The 27,529-nt window shown below is 53.4% G+C and overlaps 1 protein-coding gene across 1 annotated transcript; it reads left to right on the forward strand.

The window, feature by feature from the left end:
• Window positions 1-2,135: 2,135 nt before the first annotated feature.
• On the forward strand, window positions 2,136-25,955 carry LOC140264799 (filamin-C-like; the record flags this gene model as incomplete). Its single annotated transcript, XM_072360704.1, has 5 exons — window positions 2,136-2,296; window positions 6,880-6,970; window positions 14,323-14,489; window positions 18,790-18,907; window positions 25,696-25,955. Coding segments are annotated over 5 exons (797 nt in total), but the record flags the coding sequence as incomplete, so codon positions are not given.
• Window positions 25,956-27,529: the final 1,574 nt, after the last annotated feature.

A 27,529-nucleotide genomic window follows, 5' to 3' on the forward strand; every position in this document is an offset into this window, starting at 1 on the left:
CCATATATCCCCTATAACCCCCTATATCCCATATAATCCCATATAACCCCATATAACCCCATATATCCCCTCTATCCCATTACAGGCGATGTGAGCATTGGCATTAAGTGCTGCCTATAACCCCATATCCCCCCCTATATCCCATATAACCCCATATCCCCCCCTATATCTCATATAACCCCATATCCCCCCCTATAACCCCATATATCCCATATATCCCATTACAGGCGATGTGAGCATTGGCATTAAGTGCTGCCTATAACCCCCTATAACCCCATATATCCCCTAAAACCCCCTATATCCCCTATAACCCCATATATCCCATATCCCCCCCTATATCCCCTATAACCCCATATATCCCATATAACCCCATATATCCCCTATAACCCCCTATATCCCATTACAGGCGATGTGAGCATTGGCATTAAGTGCTGCTTATAACCCCATATATCCCATATCTCCCATATATCCCATATATCCCATATATCCCATATAACCCCCTATATCCCATATATCCCCTACCAGGCGATGTGAGCATTGGCATTAAGTGCTGCCTATAACCCCATATAACCCCATATATCCCATATAACCCCCTATATCCCATATAACCCCATATATCCCATTACAGGCGATGTGAGCATTGGCATTAAGTGCTGCCTATAACCCCCTATAACCCCCTATATCCCATATAACCCCATATATCCCATATATCCCATATATCCCCTATAACCCCCTCTATCCCATTACAGGCGATGTGAGCATTGGCATTAAGTGCTGCCTATAACCCCATATATCCCATATATCCCATATATCCCATATATCCCATATATCCCATATATCCCATTACAGGCGATGTGAGCATTGGCATTAAGTGCTGCCTATAACCCCATATATCCCATATATCCCATATATCCCATATATCCCATATATCCCATATATCCCATATATCCCATATATCCCATATATCCCATTACAGGTGATGTGAGCATTGGCATTAAGTGCTGCCTATAACCCCATATATCCCATATATCCCATATAACCCCATATATCCCATATATCCCATATATCCCATATATCCCCTCTATCCCATTACAGGCGATGTGAGCATTGGCATTAAGTGCTGCCTATAACCCCATATATCCCATATATCCCCTATAACCCCCTATATCCCCTATAACCCCATATATCCCCTATAACCCCATATAACCCCTATATCCCATTACAGGCGATGTGAGCATTGGCATTAAGTGCTGCCTATAACCCCCTATAACCCCATATATCCCATATATCCCATATATCCCCTATAACCCCCTATATCCCCTATAACCCCATATATCCCCTACCAGGCGATGTGAGCATTGGCATTAAGTGCTGCCTATAACCCCATATATCCCATATATCCCATATATCCCCTCTATCCCATTACAGGCGATGTGAGCATTGGCATTAAGTGCTGCATATAACCCCCTATAACCCCCTATAGCCCCCTATATCCCCTATAACCCCATATATCCCCTACCAGGCGATGTGAGCATTGGCATTAAGTGCTGCCTATAACCCCATATATCCCATATATCCCCTATAACCCCATATATCCCATTACAGGCGATGTGAGCATTGGCATTAAGTGCTGCCTATAACCCCATATCCCCCCCTATATCCCATATAACCCCATATATCCCCTATAACCCCATATATCCCCTATAACCCCCTATATCCCATTACAGGCGATGTGAGCATTGGCATTAAGTGCTGCTTATAACCCCATATATCCCATATCTCCCATATATCCCATATATCCCATATAACCCCATATATCCCCTCTATCCCATTACAGGCGATGTGAGCATTGGCATTAAGTGCTGCCTATAACCCCATATATCCCATATAACCCCATATATCCCCTACCAGGCGATGTGAGCATTGGCATTAAGTGCTGCCTATAACCCCCTATAACCCCATATAACCCCATATATCCCATATATCCCATATATCCCATATATCCCATATATCCCATTACAGGCGATGTGAGCATTGGCATTAAGTGCTGCCTATAACCCCCTATAACCCCATATAACCCCATATATCCCATATAACCCCATATATCCCATATAACCCCCTATATCCCATTACAGGCGATGTGAGCATTGGCATTAAGTGCTGCCCGGCGCTGCCCGGCGCTGCGGAGGCGGACATCGATTTCACCATCATCAAGAACGACAACGACACGTTCACCGTCAAGTACACGCCGCCGTGTGCCGGGCTGCTCACCATCATGGTGCTCTTCGGCACACAGGTACCCACCGACATCACACAGCAACACATAACACACCACAGCTCACCACAGAGCACCATTGGCATTACAGCTCACCACAGAGCACCACAGCTCACCACAACTCACCACCAGCTCACCACAGCTCACCATTGGCACCACAGATCAACACAGAGCACCACCATTGGCACCACAGCTCACCATTGGCACCACAACTCACCACAACTCACCACTATTGGCATTACAGCTCACCACAGCTCACCACAACTCACCAGAACTCACCACCAGTGGCACCACAACTCACCACAAATCACCACAGCTCAACACAGCTCACCAAAGATCACCACAGATCAGCACTACTCACCACAGCTCACCACTACTCACCACAGATCAATGCAGCTCACCACTATTGGCACCACAGATCACCATAACTCACCACTATTGGCATTACAACTCACCACAAATCACCACAGCTCAACACAGATCACCAGAGATCACCAGAGATCACCACAACTCACCACAGATCACCACCAGTGTCACCACAGCTCACCATTGGCACCACAGCTCACCATAACTCACCACCATTGGCACCACAACTCACCACAGATCAACACAGAGCACCACCATTGGCACCACAGCTCACCACAAATCACCACAGATCACCACCAGTGGCACCACAGCCCACCATTGGCACCACAGATCACCACAACTCACCACAACTCACCACAGATCACCACTATTGGCACCACAGATCACCACAACTCACCACAGATCACCACAACTCACCACCATTGGCATCACAGCCCACCACAGATCACCAGAGATCAGTACAACTCACCACAGATCACCACCAGTGGCACCACAACTCACCATAGATCACCACAGATCACCACAGCTCACCATAGATCACCACAGCTCAACACAGCTCAACACAGATCACCACTGCTCACCACAGCTCACCACAACTCACCACAGATCACCACCCGTGTCACTACAGCTCACCATTGGCACCAGAGATCAACACAAATCACTGATATTGGCACTACAGCTCACCACAGCTCACCATAGATCACCACAGATCAACACAGCTCACCACAACTCACCACTGTTGGCACTACAGATCACCACAGATCACCACGACTCACCACAACTCACCACAGCTCACCATTGACACCACAGATCACCATAAGTCACCACAAGTCACCATAGATCACCACAGCTCACCACAGATCACCACCAGTGGAACCACAGCTCACCACAACTCACCACAACTCACCACAGATCACCACAGATCACCACCAGTGGCACCACAACTCACCACAGATCACCACAACTCACCATAGATCACCACAGATCAACACAGCTCAACGCAGATCACCACTGGTGGCACCACAGCTCACCACAGCTCACCACAACTCACCACAACTCACCATAGATCAACACAGATCAACTCAGCTCAACACAGATCACCACTGGTTTCACCACAGATCACCACAGCTCACCATAGATCACCACCAGTGGCACCACAGCTCACCATTGGCACCAGAGATCAACACAACTCACTGCTATTGGCACTACAGCTCACCACAACTCACCACAACTCACCATAGATCACCACAGATCAACACAGCTCAACACAGCTCAACACAGATCAACACTGGTGGCACCACAGCCCACCATTGGCACCACAACTCACCACAACTCACCACTATTAGCAATACAGCTCACCACAGATCACCACAAATCACCACTGGTGGCACCACAGCCCGTCAGAGCACACGATTGGCACTACAGCTCACCACAGATCACCACCATTTGCACCACAGATCACCACTGATCACCATAGCTCACCATAACTCACCACAGATCACCACCATTGGCACCACAGCCCACCACAACTCACCACAGATCACCTCAACTCACCACAGATCACCATTGGCAGAACAGATCACCACAGATCACCACAACTCACCACAGATCACCATCAGTGGCACCACAACTCACCACAGATCACCATAACTCACCACCATTGTCATCACAGCCCACCATTGGCACCACAGATCTCCACAAGTCACCACAAATCACCACCAGTGGCACCACAGCTCACCATTGGCACCACAGATCACCATAACTCACCACAACTCACCACAGATCACCACCATTGGCACCACAGATCACCACAGATCACCACTGGTGGCCCCACAGCCCGTCACAGCACACCACAGCTCACCACCATTGGCACCATAGCCCACCACGGGCACCACAGCTCACCACTAGTGACACCACAGTGCACCACAGAGCACAGTTGGCACCACAGCTCACCACAGCTCACCATCTGTGCAACTCACTACTACTGGCTGCCCTCCCTATGGGTGTCCCTATGGGTGTCCCTATGGGCTCCCCTCCCCTATGGGTGTCCCTATAGGTTCCCCTCCCTATGGGCATCCCTATGGGTTCTCCCCCCTATGGCTGTCCCTATGGGTTCCCCCTCCCCTCTGGTGTCCCTATGGGTTCCCCTCCCCTATGGTTGTCCCTATGGGTTCCCCTCCCTATGGCTGTCCCTATGGCTGTCCCTATTGGTGTCCCTATGGTGTCCCTATGGGTTCCCCTCCCTATGGGTGCCCCTATGGGTTCCCCCCCTCTGGTGTCCCTATAGGTTCCCCTCCCTATGGCTGTCCCTATGAGATCCCCTCCCTATGGGTTCCCCTCCCTATGAGTGTCCCTATTGGTGTCCCTATGGGTGTCCCTATGGGTTCCCCTCCCTCTGGTGTCCCTATGGGTTCCCCTCCCTATGGGTGTCCCTATGGGTTCCCCCCACCCTTTGGGTGTCCCTCTGGTGTCCCTATGGGTTCCCCTCTCCCTATGGGTCCCCCTCCCTATGGGTGTCCCTTTGGGTTCCCCTCCCTATGAGTGTCCCTATTGGTGTCCCTATGGTGTCCCTATGGGTGTCCCTATGGTTGTCCCTATGGGTTCCCCTCCCCTATGGTGTCCCTGTGAGTTCCCCTCCCCATGGGTTTCCCTATGGTTTCCCCCCCTCTGGTGTCCCTATGGGTTCCCCTCCCTATGGGTGTCCCTCCCTATGGGTGTCCCTATGGGTTCCCCTCCTTATGGGTTCCCCTCCCTATGGGTTTCCCTATGGGTTCCCCCCCTCTGGTGTCCCCATAGGTTCCCCTCCCTATGGGTGTCCCTATGAGTTCCCCTCCCTATGGGTGTCCCTCCCTATGGGTGTCCCTATGGGTTCCCCTCCTTATGGGTTCCCCTCCCTATGGGTGTCCCTATGGGTTCCCCTCCTTATGGGTTCCCCTCCCTATGGGTGTCCCTATGGGTTCTCCCCCCTCTGGTGTCCCTATGGGTTCCCCTCCCTATGGGTGTCCCTATGGATGTCCCTATGGGTGTCCCTATGTGTTCCCCTCCCCATGGGTTTCCCTATGGTTTCCCCCCCTCTGGTGTCCCTATGGGTTCCCCTCCCTCTGGTTGTCCCTATGGGTTCCCCTCCCTATGGGTGTCCCTCCCTATGGGTGTCCCTATGGGTTTCCCTCCTTATGGGTTCCCCTCCCTATGGGTGTCCCCATGGGTTTCCCTCCTTATGGGTTCCCCTCCCTATGGGTTTCCCTATGGGTTCCCCCCCTCTGGTGTCCCCATAGGTTCCCCTCCCTATGGGTGTCCCTACGGGTTTCCCTATGGGTTCCCCCCCCTCTGGTGTCCCTATAGGTTCCCCTCCCTATGGCTGTCCCTATGAGTTCCCCTCCCTATGGGTTCCCCTCCCTATGGGTATCCCTATGGGTTCTCCCCCCTATGGCTGTCCCTATGGGTTCCCCCCCCCTCTGGTGTCCCCATGGGTTCCCCTCCCTATGTGTTCCTCTCCCTATGGCTGTCCCTATGGGTTCCAATGGGTTCTCCCCCCTCTGGTGTCCCTATGGGTATCCCTATGGTTGTCCCTATGGGTTCCCCTCCCCTATGGTGTCCCTGTGAGTTCCCCTCCCCATGGGTTTCCCTATGGTTTCCCCCCCTCTGGTGTCCCAATGGGTTCCCCTCCCTATGGGTTTCCCTCCCTATGGGTGTCCCTATGGGTGTCCCTATGGGTGTCCCTATGGGTTCCCCTCCCCATGCGTCTCCCTATGGGTTCCCCCCCCATGGGTATCCCTTTGGGTTCCCCTCCCTCTGGGTTCCCCTCCCTATGGGTGTCCCTCCCTTTGGGTGTCCCTCTGGTGTCCCTATGGGTTCCCCCCCTATGGGTTCCCCTCCCCTATGGTTGTCCCTATGGGTTCCCCTCCCTATGGCTGTCCCTATGGATGTCCCTATGGGTGTCCCTATGGGTGTCCCTATGGATGTCCCTATGGGTGTCCCTATGGTTGTCCCTATGGGTGTCCCTATGGGTTCCCCTCCCTATGGGTGTCCCTGTGGGTTTCCCTCCCTATGGGCATCCCTTTGGGTTCCCCCCCCCTTTAGGTTCCCCCCACTATGGGTTCCCCTCCCTATGGGTGTCCCTATGAGTGTCCCTATGGATGTCCCTATGGGTTCCCCTCCTTATGGGTTCCCCTCCCTATGGTGTCCCTATGGTGTCCCTATGGTGTCCCTATGTAACCCCCCCCCATTGCTGCACCCAGGAGCTGCCCTGCAGCCCGTTCCGTATCACGGTGGCTCCGGCCCACGACAGCAGCAAAGTGCGGGCAGAGGGACCCGGGATCAGCAGAACCGGTCAGTGCAGGGCGGGGGGCGCTATGGGGTGCTATGGGGCGCTATGGGGTGCTGTGGGATGCTATGGGATGCTATGGGTCACTGGGGGTCGCTATGGGTCGCTATGGGATGCTATGGGTCACTGGGGGTCGCTATGGGATGCTATGGGTCGCTATGGGATGCTATGGCATGCTATGGGATGCTATGGGTCACTGGGGGTCGCTATGGGTCACTATGGGATGCTATGGGGCACTATGGGATGCTATGGGTCACTGGGGGTCACTATGGGTCGCTATGGGTCGCTATGGGGTGCTATGGGATGCTACGGGTCACTGGGGGTCGCTATGGGGCGCTATGGGATGCTATGGGGCACTATGGGGCACTATGGGATGCTATGGGGCGCTATGGGTCGCTATGGGATGCTATGGCATGCTATGGGATGCTATGGGTCACTATGGGATGCTATGGGTCACTGGGGGTCGCTATGGGTCGCTATGGGATGCTACGGGTCACTGGGGGTCGCTATGGGGCGCTATGGGATGCTATGGGGCACTATGGGGCACTATGGGATGCTATGGGGTGCTATGGGTCGCTATGGGATGCTATGGGATGCTATGGGATGCTATGGGTCACTATGGGATGCTATGGGTCGCTATGGGATGCTATGGGGCGCTATGGGGCGCTATGGGATGCTATGGGATGCTATGGGTCACTGGGGGTCACTATGGGTCGCTATGGGATGCTATGGGTCACTATGGGATGCAATGGGTCACTGGGGGTTGCTATGGGTCACTATGGGATGCTATGGGTCACTGGGGGTCGCTATGGGTCGCTATGGGATGCTATGGGTCACTATGGATCGCTATGGGTCACTGGGGTCGCTATGGGTCACTATGGGATGCTATGGGATGCTATGGGGCGCTATGGGATGCTATGGGGCGCTATGGGATGCTATGGGTCACTGAGGGTCTCTATGGATTGCTATGGGTCGCTATGGGATGCTATGGGTCGCTATGGGATGCTATGGGTCATTGGGGGTTGCTATTTGTCGCTATGGGATTCTATGGGTCACTGGGGTTGCTATGGGTCACTATGGGATGCTATGGGTCGCTATGGGATGCTATGGGTCACTACGGGATGCTATGGGATGCTGTGGGTCACTGGGGGTCGCTATGGGTCACTATGGGATGCTATGGGTCACTGGGGGTCACTATGGGTCACTATGGGATGCTATGGGATGCTATGGGATGCTATGGGTCACCGGGGGTCGCTATGGGTCGCTATGGGATGCTATGGGATGCTATGGGATGCTATGGGATGCTATGGGTCACTGGGGGTCGCTATGGGGCGCTATGGGATGCTATGGGATGCTATGGGTCACTGGGGGTCGCTATGGGGCGCTATGGGATGCTATGGGTCACTGAGGGTCGCTATGGGTCGCTATGGGTCGCTATGGGATGCTATGGGATGCTATGGGGCGCTATGGGGTGCTATGGGATGCTATGGGGCACTATGGGATGCTATGGGATGCTATGGGGTGCTATGGGATGCTATGGGATGCTATGGGTCACTATGGGATGCTATGGGGCGCTATGGAATGCTATGGGATGCTATGGGGCACTATGGGATGCTATGGGTCACTATGGGATGCTATGGGATGCTATGGGTAGCTATGGGTCACTATGGGATGCTATGGGGCACTATGGGATGCTATGGTATGCTATGGGGCGCTATGGGATGCTATGGGTCACTGGGGGTCGCTATGGGGCGCTATGGGATGCTATGGGGCGCTATGGGATGCTATGGGTCACTGAGGGTCGCTATGGGGTGCTATGGGTCGCTATGGGGCGCTATGGGATGCTCTGGGGCGCTATGGGATGCTATGGGTCACTGAGGGTCTCTATGGGTCACTATGGGTCGCTATGGGATGCTATGAGTCGCTATGGGATGCTATGGGGCGCTATGGGATGCTATGGGTCATTGGGGGTTGCTATTTGTCGCTATGGGATGCTATGGGTCACTGGGGTTGCTATGGGTCACTATGGGATGCTATGGGTCACTGGGGTTGCTATGGGTCACTATGGGATGCTATGGGTCGCTATGGGATGCTGTGGGTCACTCGGGGTCGCTATGGGTCACTATGGGATGCTATGGGTTGCTATGGGATGCTATGGGATGCTATGGGATGCTATGGGTCACTGGGGGTCGCTATGGTCACCCTATGTGTCCCTATGGGTCACCCTATGTGTCTCTATGGTCCCATAGTCATCCTATGTGTCCCTCTGTGTCCCTATGGGTCACCCTATGTGTCCCTATGTGTCCCTCTGGGTCACTCCATGTCTCTCTATGTGTCCCATGGTCACCCTCTGTGTCCCTATGTGTCCCCATGGTCACCCTATATGTCCCTTTGTGTCCCATGGTCACCCTAAGTGTCTCTGTGTGTCCCTATGGGTCACTCCATGTGTCTCTATGTGTCCCATAGTCACCCTATGTGTCCCTACATGTCCCCATGGCCACCCTATGTGTCCCCATAGTTACCCTATGTGTCTCTATGTGTCCCTATGTGTCCCTATGGGTCACTCCATGTGTCCCTATGTGTCCCATGGTCACCCTATGTGTCCCTATGTGTCCCTCTGTGTCCCATAGTCACCCTATGTGTCCCTATGTGTCCCTATGTGTCCCTACGTGTCCCCATAGTCACCCTATGTGTCTCTATGTGTCCCCATAGTCACCCTATGTGTCCCTATGTGTCCCATGTTCACCCTCTGTGTCCCTATGTGTCCCCATGGTCACCCTATATGTCCCTTTGTGTCCCATGGTCACCCTATGTGTCCCTTTGTGTCCCTATGGGTCACTCCATGTGTCTCTATGTGTCCCATAGTCACCCTATGTGTCCCTATGTGTCCCATGGTCACCCTATGTGTCTCTATGTGTCCCCATGGTCACCTTATGTGTCCCTATGGGTCACCCTATGTGTCCCTATGTGTCCCCATAGTCACCCTATGTGTCTCTACGTGTCCCTGTGGGTCACCCTATGTGTCCCTATGTGTCCCATGTTCACCCTATGTGTTACTATGTGTCCCCTTGTTCACCCTATGTGTCCCTATGGGTCACCCTACGTGTCCCTCTGTGTCCCATAGTCACCCTATGTGTCCCTCTTTGTCCCCATGGGTAACTCCATGTGTCCATTTATGTTCAGTGGTCACCCTATGTGTCCCTATGTGTCCCCATGGTCACCCTATGTGTCCCTATGTGTCACCCTATGTGTCCCTACGTGTCCCCATGGTCACCCTATGTGTCACTATGTGTCCCCATAGTCACCCTATGTGTCCCTACGTGTCCCCATGGTCACCCTATGTGTCTCTATGTGTCCCCATGGTCACCCTATGTGTCACTATGTGTCCCCATAGTCACCCTATGTGTCCCTACGTGTCCCCATGGTCACCCTATGTGTCTCTATGTGTCCCCATGGTCACCCTATGTGTCCCTCTGTGTCCCGATAGTCACCCTATGTGTCTCTATGTGTCCAATGGTCACCCTATGTGTCTCTTTATGTGTCCCTATGGGTCACTTCATGTGTCCCCATGTTCACCCTATGTGTCCCTATGTGTCCCATAGTCACCCTATGTGTCCCTATGTGTCCCTGTGTGTCCCCATAGTCACCCTATGTGTCTCTATGTGCCCCCATGGTCACCCTATGTGTCCCTATGTGTCCCTGTGTGTCCCCATAGTCACCCTATGTGTCCCTCTGTGCCCCTATGGTCACCCTATGTGTCCCTATGTGTCCCTATGTGTCACTGTGTGTCCCCATAGTCACCCTATATGTCTCTATGTGCCCCCATGGTCACCCTATGTGTCCCTATGTGTCCCATAGTCACCCTATGTGTCCGTATGTGTCCCTATGGGTCACCCTATGTGTCCCTACGTGTCCCCATGGTCACCCGATGTGTCTCTATGTGTCCCTGTGTGTCCCCATGGTCACCCTGTGTCCCTCTGTGTCCCATAGTCACCCTATGTGTCTCCATGTGTCCCTATGGGTCACTTCATGTGTCCCCATGGTCTCCCTGTGTGTCTCTATGTGTCCCTATGGGTCACCCTATGTGTCCCTCTGTGTCCCCATAGTCACCCTATGTGTCCCTATGTGTCCCATGTTCACCCTATGTGTCTCTATGTGTCCCCATGGTCACTCTATGTGTCCCTATGGGTCACCCTACGTGTTCCTCTGTGTCCCATAGTCACCCTATGTGTCCCTCTTTGTCCCTATGGGTCACTCCATGTGTCCTTTTATGTTCAGTGGTCACCCTATGTGTCCTTATGTGTCCCATGGTCACCCTATGTGTCCCTATGTGTCCCTATGGGTCACTCCATGTGTCCCTATGTGTCCCCATAGTCACCCTCTGTGTCCCTCTGTGTCCCTCTGGGTCACTCCATGTGTCCCCATGGTCTCCCTATGTGTCTCTATGTGTCCCTATGGGTCACCCTATGTGTCCTTCTGTGTCCCTATGTGTCCCTATGGGACACTCCATGTGTCCCATGGTCACCCTATGTGTCTCTATGTGTCCCCATAGTTACCCTATGTGTCTCTATGTGTCCCTATGTGTCCCTATGTGTCCCTGTGTGTCCCCATGGTCACCCTATGTGTCCCTCTGTGTCCCTATGGGCCACTCCATGTGTCTCTATGTGTCCCTATGTTTCCCTCTGTGTCCCCATAGTCACCCTATGTGTCCCTATGGGTCCCTGTGTGTCCCTATGTGTCCCTATGTGTCCCATAGTCACTCTATGTGTCCAATGGTCACCCTGTGTGTCCCTATGTGTCCCTATGTGTCCCTGTGTGTCCCTATGTGTCCCTATGTGTCACTGTGTGTCCCCATAGTCACTCTATGTGTCCCTGTGTGTCCCTATGTGTCTCTATGTGTCCCCATGGTCACCCTATGTGTCCCTCTGTGTCCCTATGTGTCCCTCTGTGTCCCTCTGTGTCCCTATGTGTCCCTCTGTGTCCCTCTGTGTCCCTGTGTGTCTCTATGTGTCCCTATGTGTCCCTCTGTGTCCCTCTGTGTCCCTGTGTGTCTCTATGTGTCCCTATGTGTCACTGTGTGTCCCCATAGTCACTCTATGTGTCCCTGTGTGTCCCTATGTGTCTCTATGTGCCCCCATGGTCACCCTCTGTGTCCCTATGTGTCCCTATGTGTCCCTGTGTGTCCCTATGTGTCCCATAGTCACTTTATGTGTCCAATGGTCACCCTGTGTGTCCCTATGTGTCCCTATGTGTCCCTATGTGTCTCTATGTGCCCCCATGGTCACCCTATGTGTCCCTATGTGTCCCTGTGTGTCCCTATGTGTCCCTATGTGTCCTCATAGTCACCCTATGTGTCCCTATGGGTCACCCTATGTGTCCCTTTGGGTCACCCTATGTGTCTCTATGCGTCCCCATAGTCACCCTATGTGTCCCTTTGTGTCCCTGTGTGTCACTCCATGTGTCTCTATGTGTCCCATAGTCACCCTATGTGTCCCTACATGTCCCCATGGTCACCCTATGTGTCCCTATGTGCCCCCATGGTCACCCTATGTGTCCCTATGTGTTCCATAGTCACCCTATGTGTCTCTATGTGTCCCTATGTGTCCCTATGTGTCTCTATGTGCCCCCATGGTCACCCTATGTGTCCCTATGTGTCCCCATGGTCACTCCATGTGGCTCTATGCGTCCCCATGGTCACCCTATGTGTCCCTATGTGTCCCCATAGTCACCCTATGTGTCCCTATGTGTCCCTATGTGTCCCTGTGTGTCCCCATGGTCACCCTATGTGTCCCTATGTGTCCCATAGTCACCCTATGTGTCTCTATGTGTCCCTATGTGTCCCTCTGTGTCCCCATGGTCACCCTATGTGTCCCTATGTGTCCCCATGGTCACCCTATGTGTCCCTATGTGTCCCATAGTCACCCTATGTGTCCCTATGTGTCCCATAGTCACTCTATGTGTCCAATGGTCACCCTGTGTGTCCCTGTGTGTCCCTATGTGTCCCTATGTGTCACTGTGTGTCCCATAGTCACCCTATGTGTCCCTATGTGTCCCTATGTGTCCCTATGTGTCCCATAGTCACTCTATGTGTCCAATGGTCACCCTGTGTGTCCCTATGTGTCCCTGTGTGTCCCTATGTGTCCCTATGTGTCCCATAGTCACCCTATGTGTCCCTATGTGTCCCTAAGGGTCACCCTATGTGTCCCTACGTGTCCCCATGGTCACCCTGTGTGTCTCTATGTGTCTCTATGGTCCCATAGTCACCCTGTGTGTCCCTATGTGTCACTGTGTGTCCCATGGTCACCCTATGTGTCCCTGTGTGTCCCTATGTGTCCCTATGTGTCCCATAGTCACTCTATGTGTCCAATGGTCACCCTGTGTGTCCCTATGTGTCCCTATGTGTCCCTATGTGTCCCCATGGTCACCCTATGTGTCCCTATGTGTCTCTATGTGTCCCTATGGGTCACTCCATGTATCCCTATGTGTCCAATGGTCACCCTATGTGTCCCTCTGTGTCCCCAGGGTCGCCCTATGTGTCTCTATGTGTCCCATAGTCACCCTATGTGTCTCTATGTGTCCCTGTGGGTCACTTCATGTGTCTCTCTGTATCCCTATGTGTCCCTATGGGTCACTTCATGTGTCCCCATGGTCACCCTATGTGTCTCTATGGTCCCATAGTCACCCTATGTGTCCCTCTGTGTCCCTATGGGTCATCCTATGTGTCCCTATGGGTCACTCCATGTGTCCCTATGTGTCCCATGGTCACCCTATGCATTTCTGTGTGCCCCCATGGTCACCCTATGTGTCCCTGTGTGTCCCCATAGTCACCCTGTGTGTCCCACTGTGTCCCCATAGTCACCCTATGTGTCCCTCTGTGTCCCATAGTCACCCTATGTGTCTCTAAGTGTCCTTGTGGGTCACCCTCTGTGTCCCTATAGGTCACTCCATGTGTCCCTATGTGTCCCTATGTGTCACTGTGTGTCCCATAGTCACATTATGTGTCCCTCTGTGTCCCTATGTGTCCCTATGTGTCCCTCTGTGTCCCTATGTGTCCCTCTGTGTGCCTGTGGGTCACTCCATGTGTCCCTCTGTGTCCCTATGGGTCACCCTATGTGTCCCTATGTGTCCCTATGTGTCCCTATGTGTCCCTATGTGTCCCTCTGTGTCCCTATGGGTCATCCTATGTGTCCCTATGGGTCACTCCATGTGTCCCTATGTGTCCCTATGTGTCCCTATGTGTCCCTATGTGTCCCTATGTGTCCCTGTGTGTCCCTATGTGTCACTGTGTCCCTCTGAGCCCCACGTTGGCGCTGTGCGTCCCGTTGTCGCCCCCTGGTGACCGTTGTTGTCGCTGCAGGCGTGCAGTGCGGCTGCCCCACGCACTTCACGGTTCAGACCCGCGGCGCAGGGAAGGCTCCGCTGGACGTTCAGTTCGGGGGGGCGGCACAGAGCGGGGTCAGCGACCTGCAGCTCATCGACAACGGGGACTACAGCCACACCGTCAAGTACACCGCCATGAGACAGGTGGGTGTATAGGGTTATATAGGGCTATAGGGTTATATAGGGCTATAGGGGTTATGGGGTTATGGGCAGCTCATCGACAACGGGGACTACAGCCACACCGTCAAGTACACTGCAATGAGACAGGTGGGTGTATAGGGTTATATAGGGCTATAGGGTTATATAGGGCTATAGGGTTATAGGGGTGATGGGCAGCTCATCGACAACGGGGACTACAGCCACACCGTCAAGTACACCGCCATGAGACAGGTGGGTGTATAGGGGTATAGGGTTATATGGGGTTATAGGGGGTTATGGGGTTATGGGGTTATATGGGGTTATAGGGGGTTATGGGGTTATGGGGTTATATGGGGTTATAGGGGGTTATGGGGTTATGGGCAGCTCATCGACAACGGGGACTACAGCCACACCGTCAAGTACACTGCAATGAGACAGGTGGGCTATGGGGGTATAGGGATATAGGGGGTTATATGGGGTTATGGGGTTATAGGGTTATGGGGTTATAGGGTTATAGGGGGGTTATGGTGTTATAGGGGACTATGGGGTTATAGGGTTATAAGGGGGTTATGGGGTTATAGGGTTATAGGGGGGTTATGAGGCTATAGGGGGGTTATGGGGTTATAGGGTTACAGGGGGGTTATAGGGGGGTTATAGGGGGCTATGGAGTTACAGGGTTATAGGGGGGTCATGGGGTTATAGGGTTATAGGGGAGTTATGGGGTTATAGGGGGTTATGGGGTTATAGGGGGGTTATGAGGTTATAGGGGGGTTATAGGGTTATAGAGGGCTATGGGGTTATAGGGTTATAGGGGGGTTATGGGGTTATAGGGGGTTGTAGGGGGGTTATGGGGTCATAGGGGGGTTATAGGGTTATAGGGGGGATATGGGGTTATAGGGGGTTATGGGGTGATGGGCAGCTCATCAACAATGGGGACTACAGCCACACCGTCAAGTACACTGCAATGAGACAGGTGGGTACATAGGGATATAGGGTTATAGGGTTATAGGGGGTTATATGGGGTTATGGGGTTATAGGGGATATGGGGTTATGGGCAGCTCATCGACAACGGGGACTACAGCCACACCGTCAAGTACACTGCAATGAGACAGGTGGGTGTATAGGGATATAGGGGTATATAGGGCTATAGGGTTATATGGGGTTATATGGGGTTATGGGGTTATGGGCAGCTCATCGACAACGGGGACTACAGCCACACCGTCAAGTACACTGCAATGAGACAGGTGGGTACATAGGGATATAGGGTTATAGGGGGTTATAGGGGGTTATATGGGGTTATGGGGTTATAGGGGGTTATAGGGGGTTATAGGGGGTGATGGGCAGCTCATCGACAACGGGGACTACAGCCACACCGTCAAGTACACTGCAATGAGACAGGTGGGTATAGGGTTATAGGGTTATATAGGGCTATAGGGTTATAGGGGTTATATGGGGTTATAGGGTTATGGGCAGCATATCAACAACGGGGACTACAGCCACACCGTCAAGTACACTGCAATGAGACAGGTGGGTACATAGGGATATAGGGATATAGGGTTATAGGGGTTATGGGGTTATAGGGTTATAGGGTTATAGGAGGTTATGGGGTTATAGGGGGTTTATGGGGTTATAGGGTTATGGGGTTATGGGCAGCTCATCGACAACGGGGACTACAGCCACACCGTCAAGTACACTGCAATGAGACAGGTGGGTATAGGGATATAGGGATATAGGGGGTTATGGGGTTATAGGGGTTATGGGCTTATAGGGTTATGGGGGGGTTATGGGGTTATGGGGTTATATGGGGTTATGGGGTTATAGAGGGGTTATGGGGTTATGGGCAGCTCATCGACAACGGGGACTACAGCCACACTGTCAAGTACACTGCAATGAGACAGGTGGGTATATAGGGATATAGGGATATAGGGGGTTATGGGGGGTTATGGGGTTATAGGGGGTTATGGGGTTATAGGGGTTATGGGGTTATAGGGGTTATAGGGGTTATAGGGGGGTTATGGGGTTATATGGGGTTATGGGGTTATAGGGGTTATGGGGTTATAGGGGGGTTATGGGGTTATGGGGTTATAGGGGTTATGGGGTTATGGGGTTATAGGGGGGTTATGGGGTTATGAGCAGCTCATCGACAACGGGGACTACAGCCACACCATCAAGTACACCGCCATGAGACAGGTGGGGGTATAGGGATATAGGGCTATAGGGGGTTATGGGGTTATGGGGTTATAGGGGGGTTATGGGGTTATAGTGGTTATGGGGCTATAGGGTTATGGGGTTATGGGCAGCTCATCGACAACGGGGACTACAGCCACACCGTCAAGTACATCGCCATGAGACAGGTGGGTATGGGGATATAGGGTTATGGGGTTATATGGGGTTATATGGGGTTATGGGGTGATGGGGTTATGGGGTTACAGGGGTTATGGGGTTACAGGGGTTATGGGGTTATGGGGTTATATGGGGTTATGGGGTGATGGGCAGCTCATCGACAATGGGGACTACAGCCACACCGTCAAGTACACTGCAATGAGACAGGTGGGTACATAGGGATATAGGGTTATATAGAGCTATAGGGTTATAGGGGGTTATATGGGGTTATGGGGTTATAGGGGTTATAGGGTGATGGGCAGCTCATCGACAACGGGGACTACAGCCACACCGTCAAGTACACTGCCATGAGACAGGTGGGTACATAGGGTTATGGGGTTATAGGGGTTATAGGGTGATAGGGGGGTTATGGGGTGATGGGCAGCTCATCGACAACGGGGACTACAGACACACCATTAAGTACACCACGCTGTGATAAGTGTGGGATTATGGGGTGATGGGGTTGGTTATGGGGTTATGGGGTGATAGGGGGGCTATGGGGGGTTGTGGGGCTGTGGGGTTATGGGGTGTTATGGGGATCTGAGGGGTTGTGGGTCTATGGGGATTATGCGGCCCCCATATCCCCATCCCTATGGGGCAGCCCCCCTCATTGCCCCATAACCCCATCACCCCATTGCTATGGGGCAGACCCCGTCGATATGGGGAAGACCCTGTCGCTATGGGGCCGCCCCACTCACCACCCCATGACCCCAAAACCCAACACTATGGGGCAGCCCCCTCATTGCCCCATAACCCCATCACTATGGGGCAGACCCTATCGCTATGGGGCAGACCCCGTCACTATGGGGCAGACCCTGTCGCTATGGGGCCGCCCCATTCATCACTCCATGACCCCACAACCCCATCACTATGGGGCAGCCCCCTCATTGCCCCATAACCCCATCACCCCATCACTATGGGGCAAACCCTGTCACTATGGGGCAGCCCCCTCATTGCCCCATAACCCCATAACCCCATCACTATGGGGCAGACCCTGTCACTATGGGGCCGCCCCACTCATCACCCCATGACCCCACAACCGCATAACTATGGGGCAGCCCCCCACAACCCCATCCCTATGGGGCAGCCCCCCTCAGCACCCCATAACCCTGTTGTTATGGGGCTGCCCCATTCATCACCCCATGACCCCACAACCCCATCTCTATGGGGCAGCCCCCTCATTACCCCATAGCCCCATCACCCCATTGCTATGGGGCAGACCCCGTCGCTATGGGGCCGCCCCATTCATCATCCCATGACCCCACAACCCCATCACTATGGGGCAGCCCCCTCATTGCCCCATAACCCCATCACCCCGTTGCTATGGGGCAGACCCCGTTACTATGGGGCAGACCCTGTCACTATGGGGCTGCCCCACTCATCACCCCATGACCCCACAACCCCATTGCTATGGGGCAGCCCCCCTCAGCACCCCATAACCCTGTTGTTATGGGGCCGCCCCATTCATCACCCCATGACCCCACAACCCCATCTCTATGGGGCAGACCCTGTCACTTTGGGGCAGACCCTGTTGCTATGGGGCAGACCCTGTCGCTATGGGGCCGCCCCATTCATCACCCCATGACCCCATAACCCCATCACTATGGGGCAGCCCCCTCATTGCCCCATAACCCCATCACCCCGTTGCTATGGGGCAGACCCCGTTGCTATGGGGCTGCCCCACTCATCACCCCATGACCCCACAACCCAACACTATGGGGCAGCCCCCTCATTGCCCCATAACCCCATAAGCCCATAACCCCATCACTATGGGGCAGACCCCGTCGCTATGGGGCCGCCCCACTCATCACCCCATGACCCCACAACCCCATCTCTATGGGGCAGCCCCCTCATTACCCCATAACCCCATCACCCCATTGCTATGGGGCCGCCCCACTCACGGCCCCTCCCCCATTTCCCGCAGGGGGAGCTGTCGGTGGGGGTGACGTACGGGGGGGATCCCATCCCCAAGAGCCCCTTCCCGGTCACGGTGGCCCCCCCGCTGCAGCTGGACAAGGTGGCCGTGCAGGGACTCAACAGCAGTGAGTGGGGGCTCTATGGGGCCCTATGGGGTCTCTGGGGGGGTCTCTCTAGGGGGTCTCTGTGGTCTCTATGGGGCTCTGGGGGGCTCTATGGGGCTCTGTGGTCTCTCTATGGGGCTCTGGGGGGCTCTATGGGGCTCTGTGTTCTCTCTATGGGGTCTCTGGGGGGCTCTATGGGGCTCTGGGGTTCTCTCTATGGGGCTCTGTGTTCTCTCTATGGGGTCTCTGGGGGGGCTCTATGGGGCTCTGGGGTTCTCTCTATGGGGTCTCTGTGGTCTCTCTATGGGGTTCTGGGGATCTCTCTATGGGGCTCTGGGGGGCTCTACGGGGTTCTGTGGTCTCTCTATGGGTCTCTGGGGGGCTCTATGGGGCTCTATGGGGTCTCTCTATGGAGGTTCTGGGGGTCTCTCTGGGGCTCTGGGGGTCTCTCTATGGGGTCTCTGTGGTCTCTCTATGGGGGCTCTATGGGTCTCTATGGGGCTCTGGGGGGCTCTATGGGGCTCTGTGGTCTCTCTCTGGGGCTCTGGGGGGCTCTATGGGGCTCTATGGGGTCTCTCTGGGGTCTCTGGGGGGCTCTGTGGGGCTCTGTGGTCTCTCTATAGGGCTCTATGTGGTTCTATGGGGTCTCTCTATGGGGTCTATGGGGGGCTCTATGGGGTCTCTCTGGGGCTCTGGGGGGGCTCTATGGGGTCTCTCTGGGGCTCTCTGGGGCTCTATGGGGTCTCTCTATGGGGTCTCTTTGGGGTCTCTCTGGGGTCACTCTATGGGGTGTCTCCATGGGTCTCCCTAAGGGTCTCTATTGCTTCTTAGGGGTCTCAATAGGTTTCTCTATGGGGTTTCTATGTCCCTCTATGGGGCTCTATAGATCTCCCTATGGGGTCTCCAGGGCTCTATAGGATCTTGATGGGTCTCCATGGTCTCTCTATGGGTCTTTCTACGTCTCCCTATGGGTTTCTATGATCTCTCTATGGGTCCCTATGGGTCTCTGGGGTCTCTCTATGGGTCCCTATGGGTCTCTGGGGTCTCTCTATGGGTCCCTATGGGTCTCTGTGGTCTCTCTATGGGTCCCTATGGGTCCCTGTGATCTCTCTATGGGTCCCTATGGGTCTCTGTGGTCCCTCTGGGGTCTCTGTCTCTCTATGGGTCTCTCTATGGGTCTCTCGGGGGTCTGTGTTTCTCTATGGGTCTGACCCCCATCATCCCCCCCTGTTCCAGAGGTCCCGGTGGGCTCCCCGCAGTCGTTCTCGGTGCTCAGTACCGGCGCTGTCCGGCAGGGGGCGCTGTCTATGGGTCTCTATAGATCTGTATAGCCTCTATGGGTCTCTATGGATCTCTATGGGTCTCTATGGATCTGTATAGTCTCTATGGGTCTCTATGGATCTCTATGGGTCTCTATGGACCTGTATAGTCTCTATGGGTCTCTATGGATCTGTATAGTCTCTATGGGTCTCTATGGATCTCTATGGGTCTCTACAGACCTGTATAGTCTCTATGGGTCTCTATAGATCTGTATAGTCTCTATGGGTCTCTATGGATCTCTATGGGTCTCTATAGATCTTTATAGTCTCTATGGGTCTCTATGGATCTGTATAGTCTCAATGGATCTCTATGGGTCTCTATGGGTCTCTATGGATTTCTATGGGTCTCTATGGATCTGTATAGTCTTTATGGGTCTCTATGGATCTGTATAGTCTCTGTGGGTCTCTATGGATCTCTATGGGTCTCTATGGGTCTGTATAGTCTCTATGGGTTTCTATGCATCTCTGTGTCTCTCTCTAGTCTCTCTCTAAGTCTTTCTATGGGTCCCTGTGGGTTTCTATGGGTCTCCCTATGGTCTCTCTCTGGGTCCCCATGGTCTTTCTATGGTGTCTCAGTGTCCCCATGACCCCCATCCCGTGTCTGACCCCCGTTATCGCCCCCTTTTAGAGGTCCCTGTGGGCTCCCCGCAGTCGTTCTCGGTGCTCAGTACCGGCGTTGTCCGGCAGGGGGCGCTGTCTATGGGTCCCTATGGGTCTCTATGGGTCTCTATGGGTCTCTATGGGTTCCCTATGGGTCCCTATGGGTCTCTATGGGTTCCCTATGGGTCTCTATGGGTCTCTATGGTCTCTCTGTGTCTGTATGGATCTGTATAGTCTCTATGGGTTTCTATGCATCTCTGTCTCTCTAAGTCTTTCTATGGGTCCCTATGGGCTTCTATGGGTCTCCCTATGATCTCTCAGTGGGTCTCCATGGTCTCTCTATGGGTCCCAATGGGTCTCTATGGGTCTCCCTGTGGTCTCTCTAGTGTCTCAGTGTCCCCATGCCCCCCATCCCGTGTCTGACCCCCGTTATCCCTATTGCAGAGGTCCCGGTGGGCTCCCCGCAGTCGTTCTCGGTGCTCAGTACCAGCGCTGTCCGGCAGGGGGCGCTGTCTATGGGTCTCTATGGGTCTCTATGGGTCTCTATGGGTCTCTATGGGTTCCCTATGGGTCTCTATGGGTCTCTATGGGTCCCTATGGGTCTCTATGGGTCTCTGTGGGTTCCCTATGGGTCACTATGGGTCTCTATGGGTCTCTATGGGTTCCCTATGGGTCCCTATGGGTCTCTATGGGTCTCTGTGGGTTCCCTATGGGTCTCTATGGGTCTCTATGGGTCTCTATGGGTTCCCTATGGGTCTCTATGGGTCTCTATGGGTCTCTATGGGTTCCCTATAGGTCCCTATGGGTCTCTATGGTCTCTCTGTGTCTGTATGGATCTGTATAGTCTCTATGGGTTTCTATGCATCTCTGTGTCTCTAAGTCTTTCTATGGGTCCCTATGGATTTCTATGGGTCTCCCTATATCTCTCAATGGGTCTCCATGGTCTCTCTATGGGTCCCTATGGGTCTCTCTGGGTCCCTATGGTCTTTCTATGGTGTCTCAGTGTCCCCATGCCCCCCATGCCGTGTGTGACCCCGTTATCCCTATTGCAGAGGTCCCTGTGGGCTCCCCGCAGTCGATCTCGGTGCTGAGTTCCGGTGCTGGCGGGCAGGGGGCGCTGTCTATGGGTCTCTATGGGTCCCTATGTGTTTCTATGGATCTGTATAGTCTGTATGGGTCCCTATGGATCTGTATAGTCTCTATGGGTCTCTATGGGTCTGTATAGTCTCTATGGGTTTCTATGCATCTCTGTGTCTCTCTACAGTCTTTCTCTATGGGTCTCTATGGGTTTCTATGGGTCTCTATGGGTTTCTATGGGTTTCTATGGGTCTCTATGGGTTTCTATGGGTCTCTATGGGTCCCTATGGGTTTCTGTGTGTCTCTCTCTGGTGTCTCAGTGTCCCCATGACCCCCATCCCGTGTCTGACCCCCGTTATCCCTATTGCAGAGGTCCCGGTGGGCTCCCCGCAGTCGTTCTCGGTGCTCAGTACCGGCGCTGTCCGGCAGGGGGCGCTGTCTATGGGTCTCTATGGGTCTCTATGGGTCTCTATGGGTTCCCTATGGGTCACTATGGGTCTCTATGGGTCTCTATGGGTCTCTATGGGTCCCTATGGGTCTCTATGGGTCTCTGTGGGTTCCCTATGGGTCACTATGGGTCTCTATGGGTCTCTATGGGTTCCCTATGGGTCACTATGGGTCTCTATGGGTCTCTGTGGGTTCCCTATGGGTCACTATGGGTTCCCTATGGGTCTCTATGGGTCTCTATGGGTTCCCTATGGGTCTCTATGGGTCTCTATGGTCTCTCTGTGTCTGTATGGATCTGTATAGTCTCTATGGGTTTCTATGCATCTCTGTGTCTCTCTACAGTCTTTCTGTATGGGTCTCTATGGGTCTCTATGGGTTTCTATGGGTCTCTATGGGTTTCTATGGGTCTCTGTGGGTCCCTATGGGTTTCTGTGTCTCTCTCTGGTGTCTCAGTGTCCCCATGCCCCCCATCCCGTGTCTGACCCCGTTATCCCTATTGCAGAGGTCCCGGTGGGCTCCCCGCAGTCGTTCTCGGTGCTCAGTACCGGCGCTGTCCGGCAGGGGGCGCTGTCTATGGGTCTCTATAGATCTGTATAGTCTCTATGGATCTCTATGGGTCTCTATGGACCTGTATAGTCTCTATGGATCTCTATGGGTCTCTATGGATCTGTATAGTCTCTATGGATCCCTATGGGTCTCTATAGATCTGTATAGTCTCTATGGATCTCTATGGGTCTCTATGGGTCTCTATGGATCTGTATAGTCTCTATGGGAGTCTATGGATCTCTATGGGTCTCTATGGGTCTGTATAGTCTCTATAGATCTGTATAGTCTCTATGGGTCACTATGGGTCTGTATAGTCTCTATGAGTTTCTATGCATCTCTGTATCTCTCTCTAGTCTCTCTAAGTCTTTCTATGGGTCCCTATGAGTTTCTATGGGTCTCCCTATGATCTCTCAATGGGTCTCCATGGTCTCTCTATGGGTCCCAATGGGTCTCTATGGGTCTCCCTGTGGTCTCTCTGGTGTCTCAGTGTCCCCATGACCCCCATCCCGTGTCTGACCCCCATCTCCCATCATCCCCCCCTATTGCAGAGGTCCCGGTGGGCTCCCCGCAGTCGTTCTCTGTGCTCAGTACCGGCGCTGTCCGACAGGGGGCGCTGTCTATGGGTCTCTATGGATCTGTATAGTCTCTATGGGTCCCTATGGGTCCCTATGGGTCTCTATGGATCTGTATAGTCTCTATGGTTCTCTATGGATCTCTATGGGTCTCTATAGATCTTTATAGTCTCTATGGGTCTCTATGGATCTGTATAGTCTCTATGGGTCCCTATGGGTCTCTATGGGTCTCTATGGGTTCCCTATGGGTCCCTATGGGTCTCTATGGGTCTCTATGGGTTCCCTATGGGTCCCTATGGGTCTCTATGGGTTCCCTATGGGTCCCTATGGGTCTCTATGGGTCTCTATGGGTTCCCTATGGGTCTCTATGGGTCTCTATGGTCTCTCTGTGTCTGTATGGATCTGTATAGTCTCTATGGGTTTCTATGCATCTCTGTGTCTCTAAGTCTTTCTATGGGTCCCTATGGGCTTCTATGGGTCTCCCTATATCTCTCAATGGGTCTCCATGGTCTCTCTATGGGTCCCTATGGGTCTCTCTCTGGGTCCCTATGGTCTTTCTATGGTGTCTTAGTGTCCCCATGACCCCCATCCCGTGTCTGACCCCGTTATCCCTATTGCAGAGGTCCCGGTGGGCTCCCCGCAGTCGTTCTCTGTGCTCAGTACCGGCGTTGTCCGGCAGGGGGCGCTGTCTATGGGTCTCTATGGGTCTCTATGGGTCCCTATGTGTTTCTATGGATCTGTATAGTCTGTATGGATCTCTATGGATCTGTATAGTCTCTATGGGTCTCTATGGATCTGTATAGTCTCTATGGATCTCTATGGGTCTCTATGGATCTGTATAGTCTCTATGGATCCCTATGGGTCTCTATGGATCTCTATGGGTCTCTATGGGTCTCTCTATGGGTTCCCTGTGGATCTCTATGGGTCTCTATGTGTTTCTATGTGTCTCCCTGTGGTCTCTCTGGGTCTCTCTGGTGTCTCAGTGTCCCCATGCCCCCCATGCCGTGTGTGACCCCTTATCCCTATTCCAGAGGTCCCGGTGGGCTCCCCGCAGTCGTTCTCTGTGCTCAGTACCGGCGCTGTCCGGCAGGGGGCGCTGTCTATGGGTCCCTATGGGTCTCTATGGGTCTCTATGGATCAGTATGGATCTGTATAGTCTCTATGGGTCTCTATGGGTCTGTATAGTGTTTATGGGTCTCTATGGGTCTGTATAGTCTTTATGGGTCTCTATGGATCTTTATAGTCTCTATGGGTCTCTATAGATCTTAATAGTCTCTATGGGTCTCTATGGACCTGTATAGTCTCTATGGGTCTCTATGGATCTGTATAGTCTTTATGGGTTTCTATGCATCTCTGTGTCTCTCTACAGTCTTTCTCTATGGGTCTCTATGGGTTTCTATGGGTCTCTATGGGTTTCTATGGGTTTCTATGGGTCTCTATGGGTTTCTATGGGTCTCTCTATGGGTCCCTATGGGTCTCTATGGGTTCCCTGTGGGTCTCTATGGGTCTCTGTGTGTTTCTATGTGTCTCCCTATGGTCTCTATGTATCCCTATGGTGTCTCAGTGTCCCCATGCCCCCCATGCCGTGTGTGACCCCGTTATCCCTATTGCAGAGGTCCCGGTGGGCTCCCCGCAGTCGTTCTCGGTGCTGAGTTCCGGTGCTGGCGGGCAGGGGGCGCTGTCTATGGGTCTCTATGGGTCTCTATGGATCTGTATAGTCTCTATGGGTCTCTATGGATCTCTATGGGTCTCTATGGATCTGTATAGTGTCTATGGGTCTCTATAGATCTGTATAGTCTCTATGGGACTCTATGGACCTGTATAGTCTCTATGGGTCCCTATGGATCTGTATAGTCTCTATGGATCTCTATGGGTCTCTCTGGGTCTCTATGGATCTGTATAGTCTCTATGGGTCTCTATAGATCTGTATAGTCTCTATGGGTCTCTATGAACCTGTATAGTCTCTATGGGTCTCTATATGTCTTTATAGTCTCTATGTGTCTCTATAGATCTGTATAGTCTCTATGGGTCTCTATGGATCTGTATAGTCTTTATGGGTTTCTATGCATCTCTGTGTCTCTCTACAGTCTTTCTGTATGGGTCTCTATGGGTTCCCTATGGGTTTCTATGGGTCTCTATGGGTTCCCTATGGTCTCTATGGGTTCCCTATGGGTCTCTCTGGGTCTCTCTGGTGTCTCAGTGTCCCCATGCCCCCCATGCCGTGTGTGACCCCTTATCCCTATTGCAGAGGTCCCCGTGGGCTCCCCGCAGTCGTTCTCGGTGCTGAGTTCCGGTGCTGGCGGGCAGGGGGCGCTGTCCGTGTCCGCTGTGGGTCCGGGCCGCCGTTCGGTTCCGGTGTCGGTGGAGGCGGCGGGTCCGGGGCTGCACCGCGCGCGGTTCACGGCGGCCGAGGAGGGGCAGCTCCGCTTCGACGTGACGTACGACGGGCACCCGGTGCCGGGGAGCCCCTTCGTGGTGGACGCCGTGACGCCCCCGGACCCATCCAAGGTGCGGCCTAAAGGACGGGGGTGGAGCACACGGTGCTACGCGGCGCCTTGCACGGCTCGATCACTCATTGATTGCACAATGGCAACTTGCACGGCTCTATCAGTCATTGCACCACGGCACCTTGCACGGCTCTAGGAGTCATTGCACAACGACAACTTGCACGGCTGTATGAGTCATTGCATCACGGCGCCTTGCACTGCTGTATGGTTCATTGCACAACAGCGCCTTGCACGGCTCTAGGAGTCATTGCACAATGGCAACTTGCACGGCTCTATCAGTCATTGCACAACAGCGCCTTGCACGGCTCTATCAGTCATTGCACCATGGCGCCTTGCACGGCTCTAGGAGTCATTGCACCACGGAGCCTTGCACGGCTCTATCAGTCATTGATTGCACCACGGCGCCTTGCACGGCTCTATCAGTCATTGCACAACAGCGCCTTGCACGGCTGTATGGTTCATTGCACCACGGCGCCTTGCACGGCTCTAGGAGTCATTGATTGCACAACGGCGCCCTGCACGGCTCTATGAGTCATTGCACCACGGCGCCTTGCACAGCTCTAGGAGTCATTGCACAACAGCGCCTTGCACGGCTCTAGGAGTCATTGATTGCACAACAGCGCCTTGCACGGCTGTATGAGTCATTGCACCACGGCGCCTTGCATGGCTGTATGAGTCATTGCACAACGGCGCCTTGCACGGCTCTATGAGTCATTGATTGCACGAGGGCTCCTTGCACAGCTGTAGTGATTGATTCATTGATTGCACGACAGCCCCTTGCAAGGCTGCACTCAGTCATTGATTGCACCACAGCTCCTTGCATGGCTGTATGATTCATTGCATGACGGTGCCTTGCACGGCTGTACTCAGTCATTGTTTTCACAGCAGTGCCTTGCACGGCTGTACCCAGTCAGTGATTGCACGACGGCCCCTTGCACGGCTCCTTGCACAGCTGCACTCAGTCATTGATTGCACAACAGCACCTTGCACGGCTCTATGAGTCATTGCACCACGGCGCCTTGCAAGGCTGCACTCAGTCATTGTTTGCACAACAGCGCCTTGCACGGCTGTACCGTCATTGACTGCACGACAGCCCCTTGCATGTCTCCTTGCATGGCTGTACTCCGTCACTGATTGCACAACAGCGCCTTGCACGGCTGTATGACTCATTGCACCACTGCGCCTTGCACGGCTGTATTGATTCATTGCACAACAGTGCCTTGCACAGCTATAGTCATTGATTCATTGAGCGACCGATTGCACAAGGGCTCCTTGCACGTCTGTACTGATTGATTTGCACAAGGGCTTCTTGCATGGATGCAGTGATTGATTGACTGACTGCATGATGGCTTCTTGCACGGCTCTAGTGATTTATTTGCATGAGAGCTCCTTGCACAGATGTGCTGTGTGCACCATGGGACTTTGCACAGCTGCAGTGATTGCACGAGGGCATGGCTGCAGTGTGTGCACCATGGGACCTTGCACAGCTGAGTGTGACAATCTTTGCACGGCTGTCATGTTTTCACGAGGGCTCCTTGCACTGCTCTGTGTGCAGCAGGTCCTTGCACAGCTGTG

This window comes from Excalfactoria chinensis, unplaced genomic scaffold (assembly GCF_039878825.1).
Source record: "Excalfactoria chinensis isolate bCotChi1 unplaced genomic scaffold, bCotChi1.hap2 Scaffold_1037, whole genome shotgun sequence".
Lineage (NCBI taxonomy): Eukaryota > Metazoa > Chordata > Aves > Galliformes > Phasianidae > Excalfactoria > Excalfactoria chinensis.